The sequence below is a fragment of the Barbus barbus genome, assembly GCF_936440315.1.
Source record: "Barbus barbus genome assembly, chromosome: 19".
NCBI classification, from domain to species: domain Eukaryota; kingdom Metazoa; phylum Chordata; class Actinopteri; order Cypriniformes; family Cyprinidae; genus Barbus; species Barbus barbus.
In genome coordinates this window covers 13415364-13437601 of record NC_136747.1, presented here as the reverse complement: position 1 = coordinate 13437601, position 22238 = coordinate 13415364, and the positions used below count along the sequence as shown (strand labels likewise).

Genomic DNA, 22238 nt, shown 5'->3' with positions numbered 1-22238 from the left:
GCAACAGTGGCATCCTCGTGGTATATATGGCATTTGGCCTTGTCAAGAAGGCCAGCTGCATTCTGCACGCTCCCAGTACTGCTGCCAGCCCGGGTCTGTGCCATGTGGGCACCATCTGCACTCCTACCCAACTCCATGTCTCCACCTTAGGAAGAACAGGTGACAGGATTAATACACGAGGATCGTGAATACTAGGCAAATCCCATATGCCATATTAAGAAAGGAAAATCACCAACATTTGCATATGAATCACTGTGTCAACATCAATGCCTTTTTAAGTGCTTAAGTAAAGGTTAGCATAAATAATAAAATCAATCAATAAAAATCAAATCTTTATTGGTCCCCAAAGGGTAACTGTATTGAACACTTGTAACTATGTATACTTTTTAATGCAAATACACAAACATTCAAATGTTTTGTTTTGTTGTGCAATATACACATCTAAATCTGCATGTACCCGTTGGCCTTTAGGATGCAAAAGCATTGGCAGAAGTAAAGGGAGAAAAAGAGATGGCAGAAGAGAAAGAAAAGAAAAACATGAAGATTGCAAATCGATTCTGTTTAGACTCCTATTACAAACGGATTCCATTACCAAGAGGAAATGGATATATTGATTTGGGCCAATGCTCTCTTTTTTATGTTTTTTTCATTTTCAAAATAATGAGTGAATTTTTGGGTTTGAGGAGCTCCTTTCGTGCCCCGAGGAGAGCGTTGACTGAGCACCGTCCATAGCCTTCCTCACAAACAAACATCACTTTCCCTCTGAGCTAATGTAAGTCGTATATCAGTGCCATGCAGTGTCACTACCAAAGACTCCCAAACCAACAAGACGGCATGAGGTTGATTGTTATCGCTATGGAACCCTTACCTTAAATGGTGTTTCTATAATTGCTATCCTGGAATAAACTACCGAGACACAATATACCAATATGAGTATGTCTGTTTATGTCTGTAAGATGAAAAGTACTTGTACTGAAAAACTTGTCATTTCGCAATATATACAACTCACAGCTGCACAGTACAATAAGTTGGAATGGAGGTTGATATGACTCTGGTGGTATTCGCTCATTCTTCAGTCACTGCATCTCCCACCAACACACACACACAAACACATACATTAAATAATGCAGTTTATTAAGAGAACAACTGCAGTGTGGTGCTTTATGTGTGTTGTGGGCATGCAAATGTCCATTAAATGAGAATTTGTGTATTCATCGACTCTTTCTAGAGGTTATATTTTTACTCCAGTGGGTGGCGACAATATGTATGCACGAGCTGACATTATGGGGTATGTCACTTTTTTTTTCTGAATATCTGCATGATTTTGTGATTGCAAATGTCATATTGAGTTTATAAAACAGCTAAGTAAACGAGTTAACATTTTTAGCTACATTTTACAGTTTTTGCTTTTTATCAATAATAATTTCCAAATAAATCCACTGCATGACTGTTTTGTGTGTCTGAGCAATACAATGGTACTTTGTAACTGAATGAATGATTCAATGACCAAGTGAATCAGCCATTTGAACAAATAGTTTGAATGAATGACTCAATAAGACTTGCCACCACCTACTGGCATTTTTATTTTCATAAAGTATCTCATTTTTTAATTTCTCCATTACAGGACAAACCAGTCAGCACCAGCACAAAAACACACTCTGACAAATATTGTCTATTTGTCATTATTGACAAAACCTCAGGAAAAAAATAAACATTAAAATAAATCAAGCTATTTTTGTTGGCTTACAACTGTCAATATTATGTCTAGATGTAAGTTGCTCAATATTAACTTATTGTTTACTGTTGGCAATATTACACAATCATGATTGTCTTCTTGTTCTCTAGAAATGTATCAGAAACAACCCAAGCTGTCCTTGCTAGGTCTTTAACTTGCTGTTTTTGAATTAACATGTGATTAAGTAGATCAAATCACCCAATCAGAACAGCAAGTTTACATCTATCCAAATCAATTTGCTTCTGTTTACATTTCTTAGTTAAAATGGCACTTTATGCCGTTATATACATATCTTTCAATTCTGCTTAAATTAAAATTTGTTTCATCCTGCTTGTTACTGCTCTTCAAATTAATAAAAAATTTAGGAGCTGAACTGAAAACTAAAATGACCATGGGAGCATGAATGAAAATATATTAGGTTTTAGATTTAGATTTAAATTATTAGACATGAGCGTGGTGGGGATGTTATGGAATGTCAATATCACATTTACCTTCAAATGTGTGATCTTTAGGTATTATCTGCTCATCTGCCATTTGTAAGTCTCCAAACGCAGGTAGATGGGAACACCTTGACAATGAACTTTGTTCTTCCAGTATAACTTTCTCTCTGCATGCACTTTCTGTTTGGGGGGAACTAGGTTGGCCAATGAAGCCCTGGGCTGTTTGTGCTTCTATCTTTGGGGTTGTTTTAGCCAAGACTCTTGGATGTTCTTTTTTACTTAGTTTTTGAGCCCTCTGTGGTTTGCCACCATGCGATTTGATGTTTGGTTTTCCTTTTAAAACAGTTGCTTTATAGAAGCCACTTTTACTGATGGGGGCTTGCTGTGGTGGCCTGTCCACCCGCGGTGAGGCAGGAGGTGGAAGTGGAGGAAAGTCTTCGACTGAGGGCCCCTCAGGGATGGCTGCTTTCCCTGTGGCCTGTTTAGGTAGAATTTCTTCAAGAAACTCCTCAGTTTTATCTCTGTCAGCCTCTTCCTGGCTCATGATCTCTATGGTCGTGTCAGGTTCATGACCATGTCTGTATCTATCATCAGGAAAACATGGACACATGGCATCAACATGCCCCTGCAGAAGAGTCTGGGTCATGTTATGCTGAGTCATTAACATGACCTTGTCCAACTTTTGATGCCCTGCACTCCTGAAAAAAGAAGAAGCATGCGTTATTTCAAACTGCAAGTGCATTGTGAATGCAAGTTATACTGTTGGGAAAATATTCACAGGCCAAAAATAGATACTAGTGGAGATGGATGCATTGAAAGCACAAAAAGTACCAAATAGTTTTATGTAAAAAGGTAAACAAGCCCTCTATTAACCAAACATGAACTTTCAGAGAATTTTCTTTGCATGTTACTGCTGTAAATGGGGCATATTTTGTCTCCAAGTATGAATATTTCATGATTTTCTTATTGCTACCGTGCAATGGGGTTCAAACCAACACCAGAAGGATATCTTCCCATTGCTACATGGTCTACCTAAAATAGATGGAGTAGGTGTTCCAGGGACCACCGGGGACACATGGCAGATCTATTAGCATGGGCTGCCATGGCCAGATTTTGCATACAGTAATTCACTCAATAGGGAAGCAGTCTCCGACTTTCTTCTTTGGTAAAACTTTGCACATCTTCAGTCCAATTTAAGACTGACTTAAAGGGCCTTTACAAAGATGATGATGCTTTATTTAAAAGTACAATCTATGCAGCTTTAAATAAATGGTTAAATGCATGTAGTTAGTAAATGTGAATGTGTACATTTATAAGAATCTTTATAGAAATATGTATATGTATTTATCTAAATACGAATCTGTCTACAGTATTTTTTCATAAAATTTTTGTTTCTATTATTCATATAAATACAATATTCATAAAAATAAATCTTATTATTCATATTATATCATATTATGAATATGAAAAAAAAATAATTCTCATAACATTTATTTCTGTAATTGCACGATATTGTATATACTCTGTATTTTCTTTCATAATAACAGTGTTTACACAGAAGAAAGGCAGCATCAGAGCCACCGCAGAGCTGACTTATTTTAGTAAAGCTTTAATGCTGCATTGTGTATTTACATTCAATTACTGTAGGATCCGACACAGAGTCTGGTCAGACTCTTTTACTAAACCCCAAAAGTAAAAAAAAAAACATATTCTGTCGTAACTTACTGGGTGGATAGACTGCCATAATGTCCTCTGTAGCTCTGGATATTACCGTCTTCCGCAAACACATGCGCATTCTGGTAAATGCGGCCAAACTCTCTTGCTCGCTTCAGCACTCTACCACAGGCTCTGTCCAGACTGTCTTTGGTGTACAGGGATATATATATATATATATATATATATATATATATATATTATAACTACAGCATTTCTTATTTTAATTTAGTCCAACTTGATTTACTAAAATTAAAAATGACTATAACTGAAATAAAATTAACAACAATAATAATAATAAATATGTACATTTAGCTATATTGAGAGGGGGTTAAAACTCGCTACAGAATTACCAAAAATGCATAAATACATAAACAAACACTTCATGGGTCCTAGCTACTACACACCGAGTGATGTTGATGATGTTTCACCTATGGTGATATTTCACATTATGCTTGTTGCTCGGCAAATTGTGTTTCTTCAATTGCGTATTAAGCAATATATTTATTTCACTTTTATATGCCTGTTATTATATTATATTATATTATATTATACTATGTTATATTATATTATATTATATTATTATGCATGCAGTCAAACCGATATAAAACAAATTAAATAGGCTAGTAATAGTCTTACAACCATAGATTTGTGTTTAAGTAGTTGGCACACCTTTGGAAAGGTGAGAGAGTGATGGAGAGAGGGAGAGAGAGAGAGAGATGCTGTGAGCTCGTACTGCAGTCGGGCTCTTCATTTCATTTGCTTTAGTCTTGAAACAGTGAGCCCAGAGGTGGAAATCCCTTAACGATTATTTTCACGCCTGTAAATGATTTAGACAGTGATGAAGGCTGTAAACTTCCACGAGTGGGCGGTGACAGCGAGTGTATCCTAGCGCTCCTTTAACAGTGACTCATTGGGAGAAAGATAGAAACGTGGATTTTCAGAGTTGTATTAATTGGAAAATAAACTTAAACGCGCGCGTAGGGGAGTGTACGGGCGTATGCCGTATGATCCGTTTGAATAGCTTTCCAGACTTTATCCGTCGTTCTCGTGAGCTTGAAGACACCAGATACAGTTCACATTATCAGCTCCTCAGGTTTTAGGAGAGAACACGTCTATTAGAATCCGCTCACCCCGCGGCTCGCTTGAGATGGTTCAGTCCAGCTGCGAGGGTCCAGTCTCCATGCACTGGGATTTTTCTCAGCGCCGACACCAAGTGAATCTTCCTTTTAAAACCATCTGATAACCGTGCCTGCCAAAAAAAAAGCCCACCATGAGCGCCTCTTTGAATCCTGACAGAACGGGACTCGTGAGGACAGAGTGCAGATGTACATATAACGGGACGAGGAAACTGGATGGTATAAGGATTTTTGCGCTAATGAAGGTGGGAGTACAGGCGCATCACTGGAGCGGGGTGCTGTTCTTCTATATGGGGCTCCTGGCTGCATCGGTTAAGGGTAAGTTTCCCGTCATGCTGCATGTGGTCCTGTTGCCGTGCGCGCAACCCTCTCGGAGGCTGCATATGCGACCCTTTTACCCGACATTTGGATGGAGTGCTGCCATTGTCAATTATGTGCCAACACTATGGCATTTACTGTTGGGTCATGCGTTTCATTGATACGGATCTACCGGATATCAATGGATATAAGCAGCAGACTCACTAGAGAAACATACCAGTCAATAACATGAAGAGGTTGTACATACAGTAGCGAAGTATGCCATTTAATTGTGCGTAAATGTATTTCAATGTAAAACAGCCTTGTGTACTTTTCTTAGTGTATTTGGTGTTATTTCTTGCCAACCTTGGTCTGCCCCATGGTGGCATAATATGTTGCATTATATGCTTTGAAAAACACCTCAGAGCAAGATGTTAGATAAAATGGGTTAATGGATAAAGATGTAGACGAACCATTTCCGAAAATACATAAATGTGTGTGTGTGGCGCAAGATTTCGTGAGTGTGGGAGCCAAGAGTGGATGAGTGAGTTTGGGAGGAAGGGGGGCGTATGTGGAGGCTGGAGAGAGAGGGGTTTCATACCAACAAAACAGGTCTTTGACTCTGCGCTATTTTCAACATTTATTTGACCATAATAGGATGTCTTCCTCCGTCTAAAACATGCCCATTCCATCAGCCAAATCATTAGATATCCTAGGAATCGTTCGCCTATTTGTTGCGTTTCTTGAAATTGTGGGATTCCCAACCAATAAGCCATCCGTCATTTACCTTGAAGGGAAGTTGTAGTCAGAGTGCTGATTGGTTTTAAGCCCACATTTAGCTAAAAACAAATGTCATGATACACACTGAAAGGATTTATAGTTTCTCTTTTAACACCGTGACTGTCGTTCTAACATCTCATCTTCTGTTCCACGTAAGCGAAAAATAACTCTAAATAACTCAAATGCCATTTCTAAATTAGCCTATGGCAGATAATTTGATACATTATTTTTGACTGAACTATCCCTTTAATTCAGCAGCATACTGAACACTCTCGCTCTCCTGCTATTCAAGCCTCGTTTTCCACAGAGTTGATGTTGCTTAGGACATGATGATAAAAGTGGTAAACGAATCCACAAAGCCGGTCGACATTTTATGTGTTTAACGGTGTCGAATAAGTAATATCAAGAGCAGAATGTTCTGCGTTTTTGACCGAGTCCGGAAAGCGCTCGCGAAGCCGTCAAGCAGTTTCCCTGTTTTTCCATTGAGAGGCACTAAAGCTTCAGAATAGCTGCGCTCACACAGAGCCGGCAGTGGAGTCTCTCATGCTTCATTAATGAACCAAGTATATCTTGAAAGCCTTTTAGAGTTTTCGTGTTAGCGCATAGCTATGACTGGTGAAATAAAACGAGCTTTTTTTCTAGCTAGAAGGAAATGCAAATTTAATGCCTCTTCAGCTACTGGGGCATGGCTAAACTCATCATGTAAGCTGTATGGTCACTGCATACTGACAAACTGCTGATTGAAAACAGGGTATATACATTATATTGCATGAAATGTCCTTAGTCAATGTAAACATTTTTAACCGGAAAATATGCAATGCGACCCGTTTTTGATTACCTTACAATATAGTCGGTACAAATGACAATATTTCGGAGAATATGCATGTAATTTTACTGTAAAATATAATATATTTATATAGATGTATAATACTTTTAATATTTATATAAAAACATTTATCAATTTAACAAGGCAATGTGGGTAGCCAGTAAAATATTGCAAACCTGATAAAAAGTATAAATCACCTTACAATCTTAATCATCAAAAGAAGCTATTTATTCTTATATTTATGTTTATGCATATTCTTATGTTTATTTTAATGCAGTTCAGTTAATGTTTATGTGTTATGCAGCCTAAAGTTCTGACTATCCCAGACGGCAGTTATTTTCTTAGAAAATAAAATAAAATGATAATTTATTCTCTTTCTTTCTTTTTTTTTTTTTTTTGTGACCGTGTAGTATTCATCTTGTCAAAGGTAAAAAAAAAAAAAAAAAAAAGGGAAATTATATTAAAAAATAATCCCATTAATCTGTTTCTGTCATATATTGTGAAAAAAAAAGTGATTTGGGTAATCATGTGCTCTTGCTTAGCCTCAGAAGTTGCTGCTCTGGAGACATTTAAGCGCTCACGATGAAACGTTTTTCATATTTCACCCAAATAATATCACTAACAACTCATCATCATTGATGTTTGGCTCAATCCTATTTTCCTCACCCCAAAATCTTTGATAGTCAATGACACTTTACTTCATAAAATGGTCAAAGTCACAAAACCGATGCATTTCCATGATGCAACTTGGTGTAAGTCTCTATTGAACACGAGAATTTGTAAGCATGCAGAGAAATCTTTTCATCATGTCAGAGGAAGTTTGCCACATGTATTCAGTTTTGGCCAGTCCCTTTGGTTGTTTGAATGTACAAAATTTCATAACTTTTGAGATTACGCTAGGGAGGATATTTCAAGCTTCTCTTTTTTTTAGCAGGGTGTTTTTTTTTTTTTTCATGCTGAGGTCCAGTGCTATGTAAGCACAATACATTTGTCAGCTGAGCAGCAACAGGTGTATAAAGAAGACTTGAAGGAATCGCTCAGAGCAGATTGTGGGTAGTAGAGTTCAGTGACACTTCAGCACCATGGACAGCTCCCCTCCAGCTCTGCTCATTGCATCTTTTCCACTGGTTGCCTTTACAGACGACTCAAAATCTGCCTTAGCAAACAAAGGCCTTTAAAGACATATTTTGCGCTGAGAGAACAAAGTAACACTAAATGTTTAGTCTGAATGTAGCCATCAGCCCCAGATTTGACTCTTAGAGTTGCAATCCCCAGCTGCATTCCAATTAGGACCACGGACAGCTCCCACCAGAGCATTTAGTGTGGCTGTACAGCACTGCAAGCTTGTTCTCTCAAAAGAGGACAACACTTACACTCAAATGGTGTTATGTGTCATAGAAAACACCTTCACTAATTTTCTGTCACTTTCATTCTTGCTAACCTTTATTTTTCTTAGGTCATTGCTTATTCATTTCTTACTTCCTCTCCATTCTCTTTTTATAGCACGCATAATAACCTGTTCCAAGAAAATGAACACCTGCCAATCTGTTTGCTTAGACTTGCAAAGTAAAGACTACTAAACAGGTCTGTTGTTTGCATGCAGCTCCCAAAGGACTGAAAGATGCCTTTGGCAAGGAGTGAGATGATTTGTTTACACAGCTAGTATAGTACACAGCTCAATAGTGCACCAAAAGTTTCCCTCCTTTGAATGCACTGTGGTTAATATCAGACGCTTATTTAGCACATTAAAAGAAGTGGCTAAGATGAGTGTGACTTCATGGTCATCATATTAAAATGATATTTCTTTATTAATAATTCTGTAATTTACTTGCCCTCATGTTGTCGATGGCTTACTTTGTTCTGCAGAACACAAAAATGTGTTTTGGTCAATACAATGGAAGTCCAAAATGGGATTAATGGGGTCCAAAACAACACTGGACTTAGATTTTATATATATATATATATATATATATATATATATATATATATATATATATATATATATATATAAATCTTCTTTCACAGAAGAAATAAAGTTGTACAAGTTATATGATGGTGAATAAATAATGGCAGAATTTTCATTTTGGGGCAAATTATCCTTTTAAAGTAGAAGACAACAGGTCAAGTTTTTATTACACCGGATTCACTGGATATAAAAATGTTTTTGATGAAGCTTAAATTGAAGAACATTGGTTCTGCACACAACACAGACACAATATGTAACACAAAACTAAGAAAAAACATATAACGCATACAAGAAGTATGGAATGTGAAACCTTCTATATGTAAAACAGCAAAAATGGTTAACTTCTTTGTTGCAGTTTTTTTTTTTTTTGCATTTTCATTTCTTTTGTTTGAGTATAATGATTGTGAAATGCCCACATATGCTGTCAGATACATTTACATATCGAAATGCAAACATGGCAATTATTATGGCTCAAGAGGTTTTCAGCTTGGATCGGTAAAATGCATGTAGGCTCATGATACACAGCTAAGACCCGAGTTGAAAGAAAACCCAAGGCAAATATGTACCTAATATTTGCACTGACACCTGAAACTGGCATCATGACAGGCATGGAGTGAATATTGTATGTGAATGTTTTTAGTCTTCAGTTGTCAGATTGTCTTTTTTTTATTAGAGTGTACTTTACTCTTGGGTTTTGGACAAAGAGTGATTCAAGGTTAAACATGATTTAGAGCATATTGAGACAAATGGGCCCATTATTGTAAAGTTTTTGTTGGATTTTCTTTGTGTTGGTGGCTGAAAGAGCACATAAATAATGTACTCTACCGATCAAAAGTTTGGGGTTGGTAAGATTTTTTTTTTTAAAGAGGCATTAAATTAATGAAGAGATTTATAATATTACAAAATAATTATGTTTCAAATAAATGCTGTTCTTTCGACCTTTCTGTTCATTAAAGAATCCTTTGGTTTCCAAAAAAAAAAAAAAAAGCAGCACAATTTCTTTCTAACATTGATAATGTTAATAAAAATATATTTTGAGCACCAAATCAGCCTATTAGACTGATTTCTGAAGGATCATGTGACATTGAAGACTGGAGTAATGCCTGTTGAAAATTCAGCGTTGCCATCACAGGAATAAGTTCAATTTAAAATATGTTAAAATAGAATACAGCTATTTTGAATTGTAATATTGGAATTTCACAATATTACTGTTTTTATTGTATTTTTGATCAAATAAATGCAGCCCTGGTGAGAGAAAAAAAAATGTTTAAAAGAAATGACCTTTTGAATGGTAGTGTATGTGAAAAATATAGTCCTAAATATTGGTAATATAATAATTAAGTAGTTTACTAGTCCAGATTTTCACAATTAATTCTCTTTGAAATGTTCCAACTTTTCAACTGTAACAGTTAAGACCCCAAACTATGATAGAAGTGATAGTTGTAAAGGGGCAAACGAGACGTGCGGATCCATTAGCAAACTTTATTAATCAAAGACATGGTCAAAAAACACAAGCAGGGTCAAAACATCAGCACGCAGGTATGGCACAGACAAGATACAAGAATAATACAGAGGGCAAGCGTGGGTCTTTGATCGGTGAGCAATATCCAGAGGGCTTGACAACAGGGGTAATCCAGAAACATGAGCGATAGTACAAATAAGGTGCAAACAGAGTCCGAATGGCGAGACAAGGGTAAATCCAGGAAACACAGACTAGAAAACTAGAAACAGGTTCCGTATCGCAGCTAAAACTAGGGGAGTAATAAATGCAGAACAATACTGGAACTAAACAGAAACCCAGAATGACTTGGCAAGGAAGCTAACACTAGAAGAGTGCTATACGCAGAACAATACTTGACAGAGAGGAAGAAGAAGTCCATGGTTTAAGTAGGGTGTATGATTGTGTGATAATTCTCAGGTGTGAGCGTGTGATTGAGACAGCTGTGTGTACTTAGTGCAATGAATGATGGGAAATGCAGTCCAGGGTAATATATAACAGTCTGTGTGGTGTGAGTCGATTTGATGGAAGAGTGACCTCTGGTGGCGAGCGAATGAAAGTCCATGGACCTGTTTCATGACAATAGTGTAGTCCATTTGTTTTTTCATTGAGCGGATATAAACGTGTAGGTCTCTTCCTGTTTTCCAGTGGCTGCTATCTCTTGTAGACTGACAACAGATATTTATTTTGCCTTGCTGCCTGTCACTTCCAGGTCCTCTTCAGAACTTTGATGTAGTGTTTTCTTATCTTTTATCTGCTGTGATTAAATTACACAGTTAATCCTTTTACGAGTCCTCCACCCGAAACTGCTTTCTTTCTCCTCTCTGCTCCCTCTCTTTCTCTCCATTACACTGGCGTTTATGATTTTGTGCCCTTCCATCCTCCGTTCCTCTTTGGCACAATGCATGAGTCAAAGGACTGCAATTTGATTTTATTTGGCAGAGCTCCACGAGGGGTGGCATTAGTTACTGCAGACTACCTCCAGCTTTTCTCCTCATATAGAATGTAATATTCACCCCGTCTTTTAACGCACACAATCAAGTGGTGAGCTAAATGGATTGATGCCAAAAGATAAGGAGGGACACGGACAGATAAAGAGTGGGGAATTAGCACAGGACAGAAAACAAGAGTGAGGTATAGGCACGGGTGTTTAGAGACACACAGACCTGAGTGAGGCGGACAGCCGTCAGGTCACAGTGTGCCGGCTGCTGCAGCCTGTTATCCTCTCTAATCCGTGTCAGTGCGGCACCACTGTCACTGCAAACACACCTGTCAGCCGCCACTTGTTCCATGTCTGGGCAGAAAACTCTGGTATATGCTGGAATAGGAATTTAGGGCTTTATTTGGATTCCAATGTATTATTATGTATTATTAGCCAAATAAATGCCTCAAAAGTTTTGTTTTTGTCAGCAATACAGTGTAATACGTCAAAAAGGCAACATCTGAAGCATATTTCTAAAGGGGTAGTTCACCCCAAAATGAAATTCGGTCATCATTTGCCCATGCTCCACTTGTTCCAAACCTGTATGAATTTATTTCTTCTGTTGAACTCACACAAAAAGGATATTTTGAAGGTTGTTGGTGACCAAATAGTTGAGGGGTAGCCAGTGAATTCTTTACTATTTTTTTCCATACTATGGAAGTCAATGGCTGCCATAAACTGTTTGGTCACCAGCATTCTTCAAAATATCTTCTTTTGTGTTCAACAGAAGAAAGAGGCTCATACATGTTTAAAACAACGTAGGGGTGAATAAATGATGACAGAATATTCATTTCTGAATGAACTGTCCCTTTAAAGTGTGATCACATTTGCTGTTGCTCTCTGAAATTGTGCATGTGAATTACATTCATTTTAATAGGAATTTATGTGATTAGGAGTTTCATGTAAGGACAAAAATGGGGATTTCGTGAATGTGACCACACTATTAAAAGGGTAGTCAAACCAAAATTCTGTCATTATTTTCTCATTATTTATCTCATGTTGCTCCAAACTTGTATAATTTTTTTCCTCTGTGAAATGTAATGATATTTTGAAAAATGTTGTTAACCAAACAGTTTCGGTTCCCATTGACTTCCATTGTTTGCACATAAAGTACAGTGGAAGTCAATGGGAACCAAAACTGCTTGGTTGCAAACATTCTTCTTTTGTGTGTGTGTGTGTGTGTGTGTTCCACAAAAGCAAGAAAGTCATTATGAATCAACATAAGGATGAGAAATTATGACAGAATCTTAATTTTTGGAAGGACTATCCCTTTAAAGGTAAACAGACTGAGTATACATTCAGGACGTGATGTGTATTCAAGTGTGTATTCAATCTGTTAAGCCAATTTAAGTTCAAGGGACAATTGGAACAAATTATTAAACTATAAGCACAAGTCATTACCCTCTCCCGTACGAGACAATCAATAGCATTCTGTAGATGATCATTTTAATTCTCTAGTACCTCAATTATTCTATTACTAAAACAGCATCGATCCAGTGACACATGGATGGCAAACAAAGCTGGATGTTAAGCAGCATCATGTTGTAGAGATGGACTGTAAGAAAGAATAAAAATGAATCAATGAACTAGACTGAACAGTTCTGAATCACTATTTGTGCAATTTTCTATCCCAATATATACAGTATATATACACTATATTGCCAAAAGTTTTGGGTCATCCCCTTCTAATGAACATGTTTGACTACTTTAGTAATTTCTATGAGTACAAATCTTAATGTTTAAGCATATAATGATATTCCAGGGAATTGTGTGCTTTTTATTTTATAGCAACAGTTTGGACAGAACCCTTTTCTATTCTAACATGACAGTGCCTCTGTGTATAAGGCAAGGTTCAAAAGGACATGATTGATTGAGTCAGTGTGGAAGAACTTGACTGGTCTGCAGAAAGCCAAGTCCTAATCCCAGCTGAACACCTCTGGTGTGACTTTATATGCAGACCTTGAGCCAAAAACTCATCACCAAACACCAATGACTTGTACATAAGGGTACTGTCATTTTAGACACGTCCAAAACTGTTGCAACAGAGATGGAAATACAATATTTAAATACATGAATTATGTTTCCATCTTTGTTGCCAAAGTTTTGTTAGTGCCTTTTTCTGTTCTAAAGAAGGGGGTGTCCCAACACGTTTGTCCTTATAGTGTCTATACAAGTCACTGGTGTTTGGTGATGAGTTTTTGGCTCAAGGTCTGCATATAAAGTCACACCAGAGGTGTTCAGCTGGGATTAGGACTTGGCTTTCTGCAGACCAGTCAAGTTCTTCCACACTGACTCAATCAATCATTTCTTTTTACCTTATACACAGAGGCACTGTCATGTTAGAATAGAAAAGGGTCCTGTCCAAACTGTTGCTATAAAATTAGAAGCACACAATTATGTAGAATATCATTTATATGCTTTAACATTAAGATTTGTACTCATAGAAATTATATATATATATTGTTGTCAGCCCTTCTGGACCTGTCAATCTCTCTAATGAATCTGATCCCCCATTTATTAAATCATTTTAATACTGAATAGTTATCTCAGAGAAAACAGAACATGCATTGATTTATTTTGTTTATTTACTTACTTCCTTAATGTGAAAATACATTGAAATTACTGTACTTTGACCTCCATCCATCCCGTTGTTATTGTTTTGGGCCCCTCTGGACCTATAGCCCCCCTAGAATCATCTTAACCTTTCAGTCCATTAATTACAGCCTTGAAGAGAGGAGGACTGATTTATCAGAATGGTGATCAGTGAGGGGGCGACAGAGACTTCTTCATTAAAAGTCTATCCTCTTTCTCACTCTTGTCTTAGCTGTTGGCATGGGGACACCTTCATACTGCCTCTGCACAATAAACAAAGAGGGCCACATTCATTCCCTGTTCACCCCCTCATTCAGAGCCACATTTATTTTATTTAAAGAGAATCTAAACAAGCTTGTCTGCAAACACAACTTCAATCATGGAGAAAAGCAATGCAATGTTTAGCTATGCAGTTTCAAGCCCTGAAAAAGAAACAGCATGAGTAATTTGGTAATTCCTCAATGGTTTGGCTCTCAATCGTTGCCTTTGCGCTAGAAGGAAGAGGCAGAGAGATTAACAGCACAAAGCTACGATGGCTGGAGCCGACCGAAGCCAGTTTCATTGAAGACCCATGTTAGATCTGAACACTGGGCCATTGTGGCTCCGTAATGGGACTGAAAGTGCACTAAATTCTGCCTGAAATGCACTCCTTGTGTATGCTCTCTGCTCAGTCAGGAACATCTCTTTGAAACGCTGAGCTGTTGAGGCCACCCGGTCCATTTTAAAGCATTCTTTGCTCATGGCAAAGAAACAAAACACTAACCTGTAATATTCATAATGTAATGAATATCTAAGTCACGTTAACATGCAGGTCCACATCATTTTCTGCTTCAAGCTGAATTAAAACATTTGCCTCAAGCAAGCACAACAGCATATCTTAGTAGACACTCTGGATGCATATTTAATGGGAACCTAATACAGAAGGGTTTGAGCTATTGCCCATGTTAATAAAAGACTTTAATAGAAGAGACTACTTGCAATTAGGCATGTTTTTTTAACTTTTCAGCAGTTTTTTTCACACTGTGTTTGACCCAAGATCTTCTTAAAGCAGTATTTCTGATTCAATACAAGTCACGCATTTGACTGTATCAAATGCATTTGTGGCAGAAATGTGAAGCTAAAAAAAAAACATGTTTTTAAAGCACTTACATTTAGACTATAAAGGATCTATTATCTGAGATGTTCTCATCAATGTATGGTCATGTTAGGATTTTAGGCATTATTACCTTTAAACAGAAAAAAGCTAGTAAGTGATTTTTTCCCCCCATCATGTTAACATATTTTTGCCAATGCTTTGTGAGTATTTTAATGTTTGCGGATTGGTACAATTTGCTTCCATTGTAAGTATCTCAATGCAAGTCAAAATTAATATTTGAGGAAAACAACATTATGCCACAAAACAAATGCTGTGATTAAGCTTAATTTATATTTCTTTCTGAATACTCTTTTAAACCTTGAGTCAAAGCACGTTTAACTGTGGGTAAAGCACTGAATCGGATTAACCTCAAATTGCAATGCCAGTAACATGTTTAGCAACAGACAGCCAATCATAAACAGCATCGAAGTGTACCTCATTAAATATTCATGGAACTTCCACACATTGTTTTGATGGCGAATGCATTTTTGGAGTGATGTCACTCAAACAATAGAGCATGTTGCTTACAGCGTCAAGGTCATGGGTTTGATTCCTGCAAAATGCATGAACTGAGAAAACATATCATGTCATGGTAGTTGCTTCAAGAGGACAATTTACATGAAAACATTTCCTCAGATCAACAAGCAAGTTGCGTGTTTGTACTTAAACGCTAGGTACCTGATAAATATGCAAACATGAATGTTAAAACATTGTAGAGACAAATATAATTCAAATCTACACCTGGAAGTGTCGTGCTGACTCCAGCTGTTTCGATTATCTGTTGACCCAATGAAAACAACAAATACATCTCCTTGCTAAAGTAGAGCTATTTTTCTCCTCTTTCCACAACATTTAGCTTTCTATTAATGTTCTCCGCAATCACATTGCGCAAACATTAATCTAATGTATGGTTTTACCCAGGAAAGCTGAGGTTGCCGATTTCCATTGTAATGGCGGGCATTCTTCGGTTAATGCAGATATGATGGAGCTTGCAGCCGATGCTTTGACACATTAGAAGGCAGCTGGTTGTACATAGAGAGATTTGTGGAACTAAGAAGGTTGTTTTTCCTCTTGTGCTGGCATATTTGAAATCCCCATTCACATCTGCCTTGTTGGTATGGTGTAACTGAACTCAGGCCATAATGGCATTTTCCACTGGTCCTAGAAAAAAGGAAATATGATCGATTTGAAGTGCTTATGAAAACTGGTGAGTCAGACCCATTTGTCTCTTAGGTGCCCAATTTACGGAAGAGCTATGGCAGCAAAGCTAAAGGGAATGCATTTCCTGAGATTGTAAAGATTATCTGCTATGGCTGGCGAAGCATTAGCCTCAGCTTTAACTCTGTCAGAAGTGGGAGGTTTCACCTGCAAGTGTTTGCTACATGTCTCGTCTCACTTTTAGGGATATAATTTGTGCAGGTGCAGGAAGACAGGTGGACTGATGAAATTAGTACCAACCCAATTCACAATGCGCAGGACGTCTCAAAGCACAAGCTAATAAGCAGTAACCGTGCAGTAAGCAAGACATATGCTATTTACCTTGCTCTTCCTCTATATATTATTACACAGAATCTAAATCACTTAATTCCGTTATAAAAAAAAAGAATTATTTATGGAGTTGGGAATCAAGAACCATTTCTTATTCAAAACCGTTTATGTTTTAAAACAAATTCCTGGAACCAAATGAACTTCACGAGTTTTGTTAAGCTTTCTTATTCAGACTTGCCATTTATACACTCAAGCGATTAACCATAAAAATAAAAACAAAACAATCCAGGATTTATAAATACTTATATGGTTAAAGTTGTGCTCATGAATGTTAATTAAGTCACACTGAAGTTGCTTTCTAAAATTAAAATGTAATCAGTCAAGACTTTACCATTTCATACATTCATACATGCTTCACATTGCGATATCTTGACTCTTGTCAAGTTTGTTCTTCAAAACTGTTAAAATTAAACGAAGAATTTTAGTTTTGTAGTAGCCTATTTTTTTTGTCTTGTTTTGAGGTAGCATATAATATCTATTCTAACTCAAAGCACATTTTAAAGAACTTTTTAAATATTAATGAAAAATGTAAGTTAAAAATAATGTTTAGATAAAAAAGTATAGTTGAATAGATCACCAAAACAAAAATCTAATTTTGTCATCATTTACTCACCCTCATGTTGTTCCAAACCTGTATGAGTTTCTTTCTTATGTTGAGCATAAAAGAAGATATTTGAAAGAATGCTGGTAATCACAGAGTTGTTGGTCCCCATTGACTTTCATAGTATTTCTTTCCTTATGGAAGTCAATGGGGACCGACAACGGTTTGATTCTTCAAAATTCTTCAAAATATCTTTTTTTGTGTTCAACAAGAAACAAACTTATACAGTTTTGGAACGACATGAGGGTAATTTTTTAGTGATTTATTCATTTAAAATAATTAAGCTTATCTATCCATAAGTAATATATCCATCCATCCATCCATCCATCCATCTCTGGCAAAGATCTAATACTTCAATCTAGTCCACATCAGGCTGGTCTGCTGGAAGCTGGAGATAAGAAAGTAAATGCACTAAATATTGGAACATAGGGAAAAAGCCGGAAACAGGATAATGACAAAAGAGAGCACAAATCAATAGAGAACATGTTATCTTCTTTAGTGTAGATAACAGGCATATAAATGTAATTTCTTGTCATGAATCTTAAGTTATTGCCAAACAATGTCACGCAAAGACATACTCTAATTTCTAGGGTGTGTTCTAAAGCTGTGCTTTGGTCATGGATTCTGATGCCACATGTTTTCATACACATATCAAAGCTTTATAGAATAATTTCTGTCAACGAAACCAGATTTTTCTGCCAGTGACACAGACTGCTGTTATCTTACTATGAGTGGCATGAGTTCTGTTCCAAAACCTGCTGCCTCCTTCATACTGCCTACATAGTCATACTAACTAAAACGTAACCTCACAAGTGATGTCTTATAGAGAATATTAGATATAAATAGCATTCCTCACACACAGGACACTTGTTTCATTATTTATTTATAATTTTTTAAAGTTTATTGTATTATATTTATTGAATTTAAATATAAGAATATATAATAGTGTTTAAATGTTTATTTACATTTCTGTCCACTACATTGGACAGGATTGGATAGATGCATGCATTCTGCGATTGCCTTCTCTGATGGATAGATGTGATGCTTGTTTTTGGAACAGTCTGTGTGCCATAAAATGCTTTTCTGGAGGCATTCACTAGGTTTTGAAACACAGTGATGGTGTGTTGACTTCTAGTTAAAGAGGTGGACAAAGTACAGTCCAGCTGTTCATACAGAATTCCCCCTCCTCTTGCTTTTGCCCACCCCTTCCCTCCTAAGATCTCTGATTGCGGGCACTCTGAAGGATTGCTGTCCTGCCGTAGTACGGCACGGCAGCGAACAATTTATCAAAGTGTCATGCCAAGGCGCTGCAGCCCCGTAGCAGCAAAACAACAGCGGAGGCAAAACAAACATTGGTTGACTCTGGAGGTGGTCTCTGTAGTCGTACTAAACAAGGTCAAAGCTCTCTCTCCTTTTTTACTTCACTACACCAATATTTTGGGAAAACACTTAACAGATGCAAAGAGCCCTAGTATAAGACCAAGATTCAGGGATCTCAGAAATAGTTGAAATGTGCATCTCTTCCAGAAATAACTGCAAACACACATGACGTTGTGACTGTGTGAGACTGTAAAAGTGTTATGGATGAAATACTACTGTGTGGAGCTTTTTTGAGCCTTAGAGATCTATGCAGCACTGTATTAATGCAGGTCAACTCAATTTGTTACTTTCATAATGCATTTGTAAACCTATGCTCAAGGAAAAGAAAATTCCTGCTGCTGTGAATGTGGGGTTACCCTTCATTAAGAGGTTACATAATGCATTTCCTTTTTCCTTTCAGCTTGATACATTCAAATGGACACTTGAACTTTATTCAAACCACTAAAAACATGAGGAACCTGGAGATGGATTCATGAAGAGCTTCTTAAGGGAAAAAAGTCCTATGATCAATTTTATTAAGTTCGTTTCTTAACAAATTCAGCTTTTTTCTAAAAATCAAATATTCCCTTATTTGAGAATCCTAAATTAAGTAGAATTTGATATTTAAATAGTTAAGTTAAAAACATTGTGTATAGGCCTACATGTTTGAGAATTATACCGTCAATGTGTTAAGTTCTCAAGCATATATATGGTTGAGAACTGAACACATTGAAGTTATAAATTGCGTTTCTAATCATTAAATAGTCTATATGTATCTGGAAGTGTGGGGGGAAAGTTGTAATGTGCTCAATGATACTTCCACCTTCATTACATCAAGCATAGCCAATGCCTTTGTTCTGGATTTGAGACACTGTGTGTTATGAATGTAGAACACACTCTTCTGTTACTTCCAGTCAGACTAGTATTTGCATTTGTGAGCAGAAGAGTCACCTAATGTGTTGTTTATGTACCTTATAAGATTATTACATCTAAAATTTATGGACAAGCACATTTTAGCCTACTGGACAAAATATGTTATAGTAGTCTACATGAAGGCTTTTCTTTCATTCTGAATAATCACTCAAATTATTAGATTATTAGGCTAGAGAAGTGATTGTCTTTATGAGGGAGTCACTGAATTAAGTTCTTTCCGAACCACTGATTCATTCTGGAATGAATCATGTGTCTTTGTGAGTGAGCAAGTGAATCTCTCAACAGATTCGTCTAAAAACGATTCATTTAGCTACGGAACAAATTAATGCTTTTATGAAACATTCATTCTAGTGATTCGCTCAAAAGCGCCGATTCACAAATCAAGTGAGTCATTGAATTATTCATTCAACCGTTTGGTTCATTCATTCACAAATGAAACACCTGCCGTGAGTTAGCTTGGAGCTATTTTGGAGCAGAATAGAAACAAAGTAACTTTTAATATTGTGTCTGAGATGTAAGTTACTTAATATCGAATTGTAGTCTATTGATCTGTGGGTTAGCAATCGTGTTGTTGAGAGTTAGCAGTCTATGTGTTGACACCCGTGGTTAAAATTAGCCTGTTGTGAGTCTATATTTTGTTTGTGACCCATTTTACATAAAACATTAAATAGCCTATAGACTTTTGTTCCGTGATAAGTGTTTGTAATGAAGAAATCATGAACCTATATTGATCAGGCTGTTCTGTGCTAATCAGACATACTCAGTCTTAACAAAATATGCAGGAAGAAAATGCTATTTTGTGTTCACAGCTGTGTAATACTGATAAGAAGCGCAGAAAATGTCTCATTTTAAACTCCCATCCGTGTTAGTTTTAGTTCAATTAAGACGAACAGCTTGAATATTGAATGTCCACATTTTGTTCATGTTCCTTGTTGGACAGAGAGTCTTATTTTTGGTTGAATGAATCTCTTAATTTTTTTGTCAACATTCCTCTCAGTGGTCTGAAATGACCTGGGTTTCATTTTTAATATTGTAGTGCTTCACAGAGAAGATTTGCTGCCATAAAACCCCACAGAGCCATAAAGGCATCTGTATCCAGAGGTCAAGTGTTTTTCACAATGGTTCATGGTGGGCCAACCTCACATGAACATTCCTGTCAGATAGAGTGCAAAAAATTGATTGTTTCCTGCCATTGTACATTCCAGCTTTCAGAAATAAATTCACATTTCCAAGTTTTATCCTAATCTGGTATGGTTAGATTATGAGACAAGCAAACAGGCTTGAAATGAATCTTAAAGAGCCACAAACATCTTAGCTCCCAAATGAATCCCAGCTCTCGGTGCTTAGCTTTCTAGCCTAAATAATTTGTGTCAAGAAGGCATTTATCACAGACACCATGCCTTTTAAACACCGAGAGAGACGTCCTCCAAATCCAAAACAGTCTGTTCTATTATCATTTGGAAAAACCGCACTGAATATGGCCATTGGCCAAAGGCGGATTATCTGAATAGCACTCAGCTGTTTTCCAGCTGTTTGAGAAGTTTTTATTATAAAAAAGCACCTCAGGTTTTTCCTTTCTCAGATACATTTTCACTTAATTATTAAAATTCTATGCTATAGGCAAAGCTTTCGCCTTAAGAAATCCAAATCCCAGTTGTGAGTTATAAAAAAACCTTCACACATTATTTTCTTGCATAATGACACTCTATCTTTGCATTAAATGATTTATATGACTTTATGACATGTTGTGTTTGCGTTCGGTAAATGCTTTGAATATTTGTGCATATGGGACATGCTGTTTGAGCTTGGTTTTTCATTAAGTGTAATCTCGGCGTAATCTCCACTAAAATGTGTTAGACAAACGTGTGCTGTATGCAGACATGCTGGGTTCTCATTTGTTTGCTGGTAAGTTGGGATTGTTTTTTATGGAATAAGAGATTCAGTGATAACAGATGTCCTCTACTTAGTCATTTCTAATGCTGTTTTAATCACCTAACGCCACATAAATTCCAATGCATTTAAGAATCAAATAAATTGATAAAATTTAGGATTTGGCCTTATGTATCCATTTGCAGTTTTTTGGTTCCTGGTTTTGTATGTATGTATTTATTTCCTTTGCAAGTAAGTTTGTCTAATAATTCATGCGTTATTTTTAATGTTTATTTAGTTTTAATTTTATTTTCAAATTGATAAATTATATATTTATACAAATTAGCTTCACAGAGGGAGGGCTCAATAGTCATTTAGCAGATAATGAAATTAGCCACGGGCAGCAATTTCTTCTCTCTCTTTTTTTTGCAGTGCAAACTAGTTTTCCAGCCTAAAATTTGTATTTTTCATAATCAATTTAATTGCATGCAGTTGTTTCAAACTTACGTTTAACTTACTGTAGCAGTTTTATATTAAGATAGGAAGTTAAAATGTTGCAGAATTGTACTTTAGAATTTTCTTTAGAACATTGATTTAAGACTCCCATTAAAAAGATGAACTGCAAGGAGTATTTAGGCCATGTTGTCAGGTCCTGTGTGACTATAGCAGATATGTAAGTTTCCCGGAGTGGGTAGAATAAAAAAAAAAAGAAAAAAAAAAGAGAGCAAAAATCTGAGAACATTAACGATTATTAAAGCAAGAAGGGACTATTAATTAAAAGTGGGGCTATGGACCTGTCCAGAACTAGTAATTTAGGCCAGGTTT

The 22238-nt window shown here is 36.6% G+C and overlaps 1 protein-coding gene across 1 annotated transcript in view; it reads left to right on the top strand.

Annotated features, from left to right (window-relative positions):
• Positions 1-5045: 5045 nt before the first annotated feature.
• LOC306885119 (CUB and sushi domain-containing protein 2-like) overlaps positions 5046-22238 on the top strand; it is a gene marked incomplete at its 3' end in the record, with an annotated part of 288472 nt that continues 271279 nt past the window's right edge. Inside the window, 1 exon segment of the mRNA XM_079441463.1 lies at positions 5046-5345. Coding sequence (XP_079297589.1) covers positions 5162-5345 — 184 coding nt within the window. The 5' untranslated portion in view covers positions 5046-5161.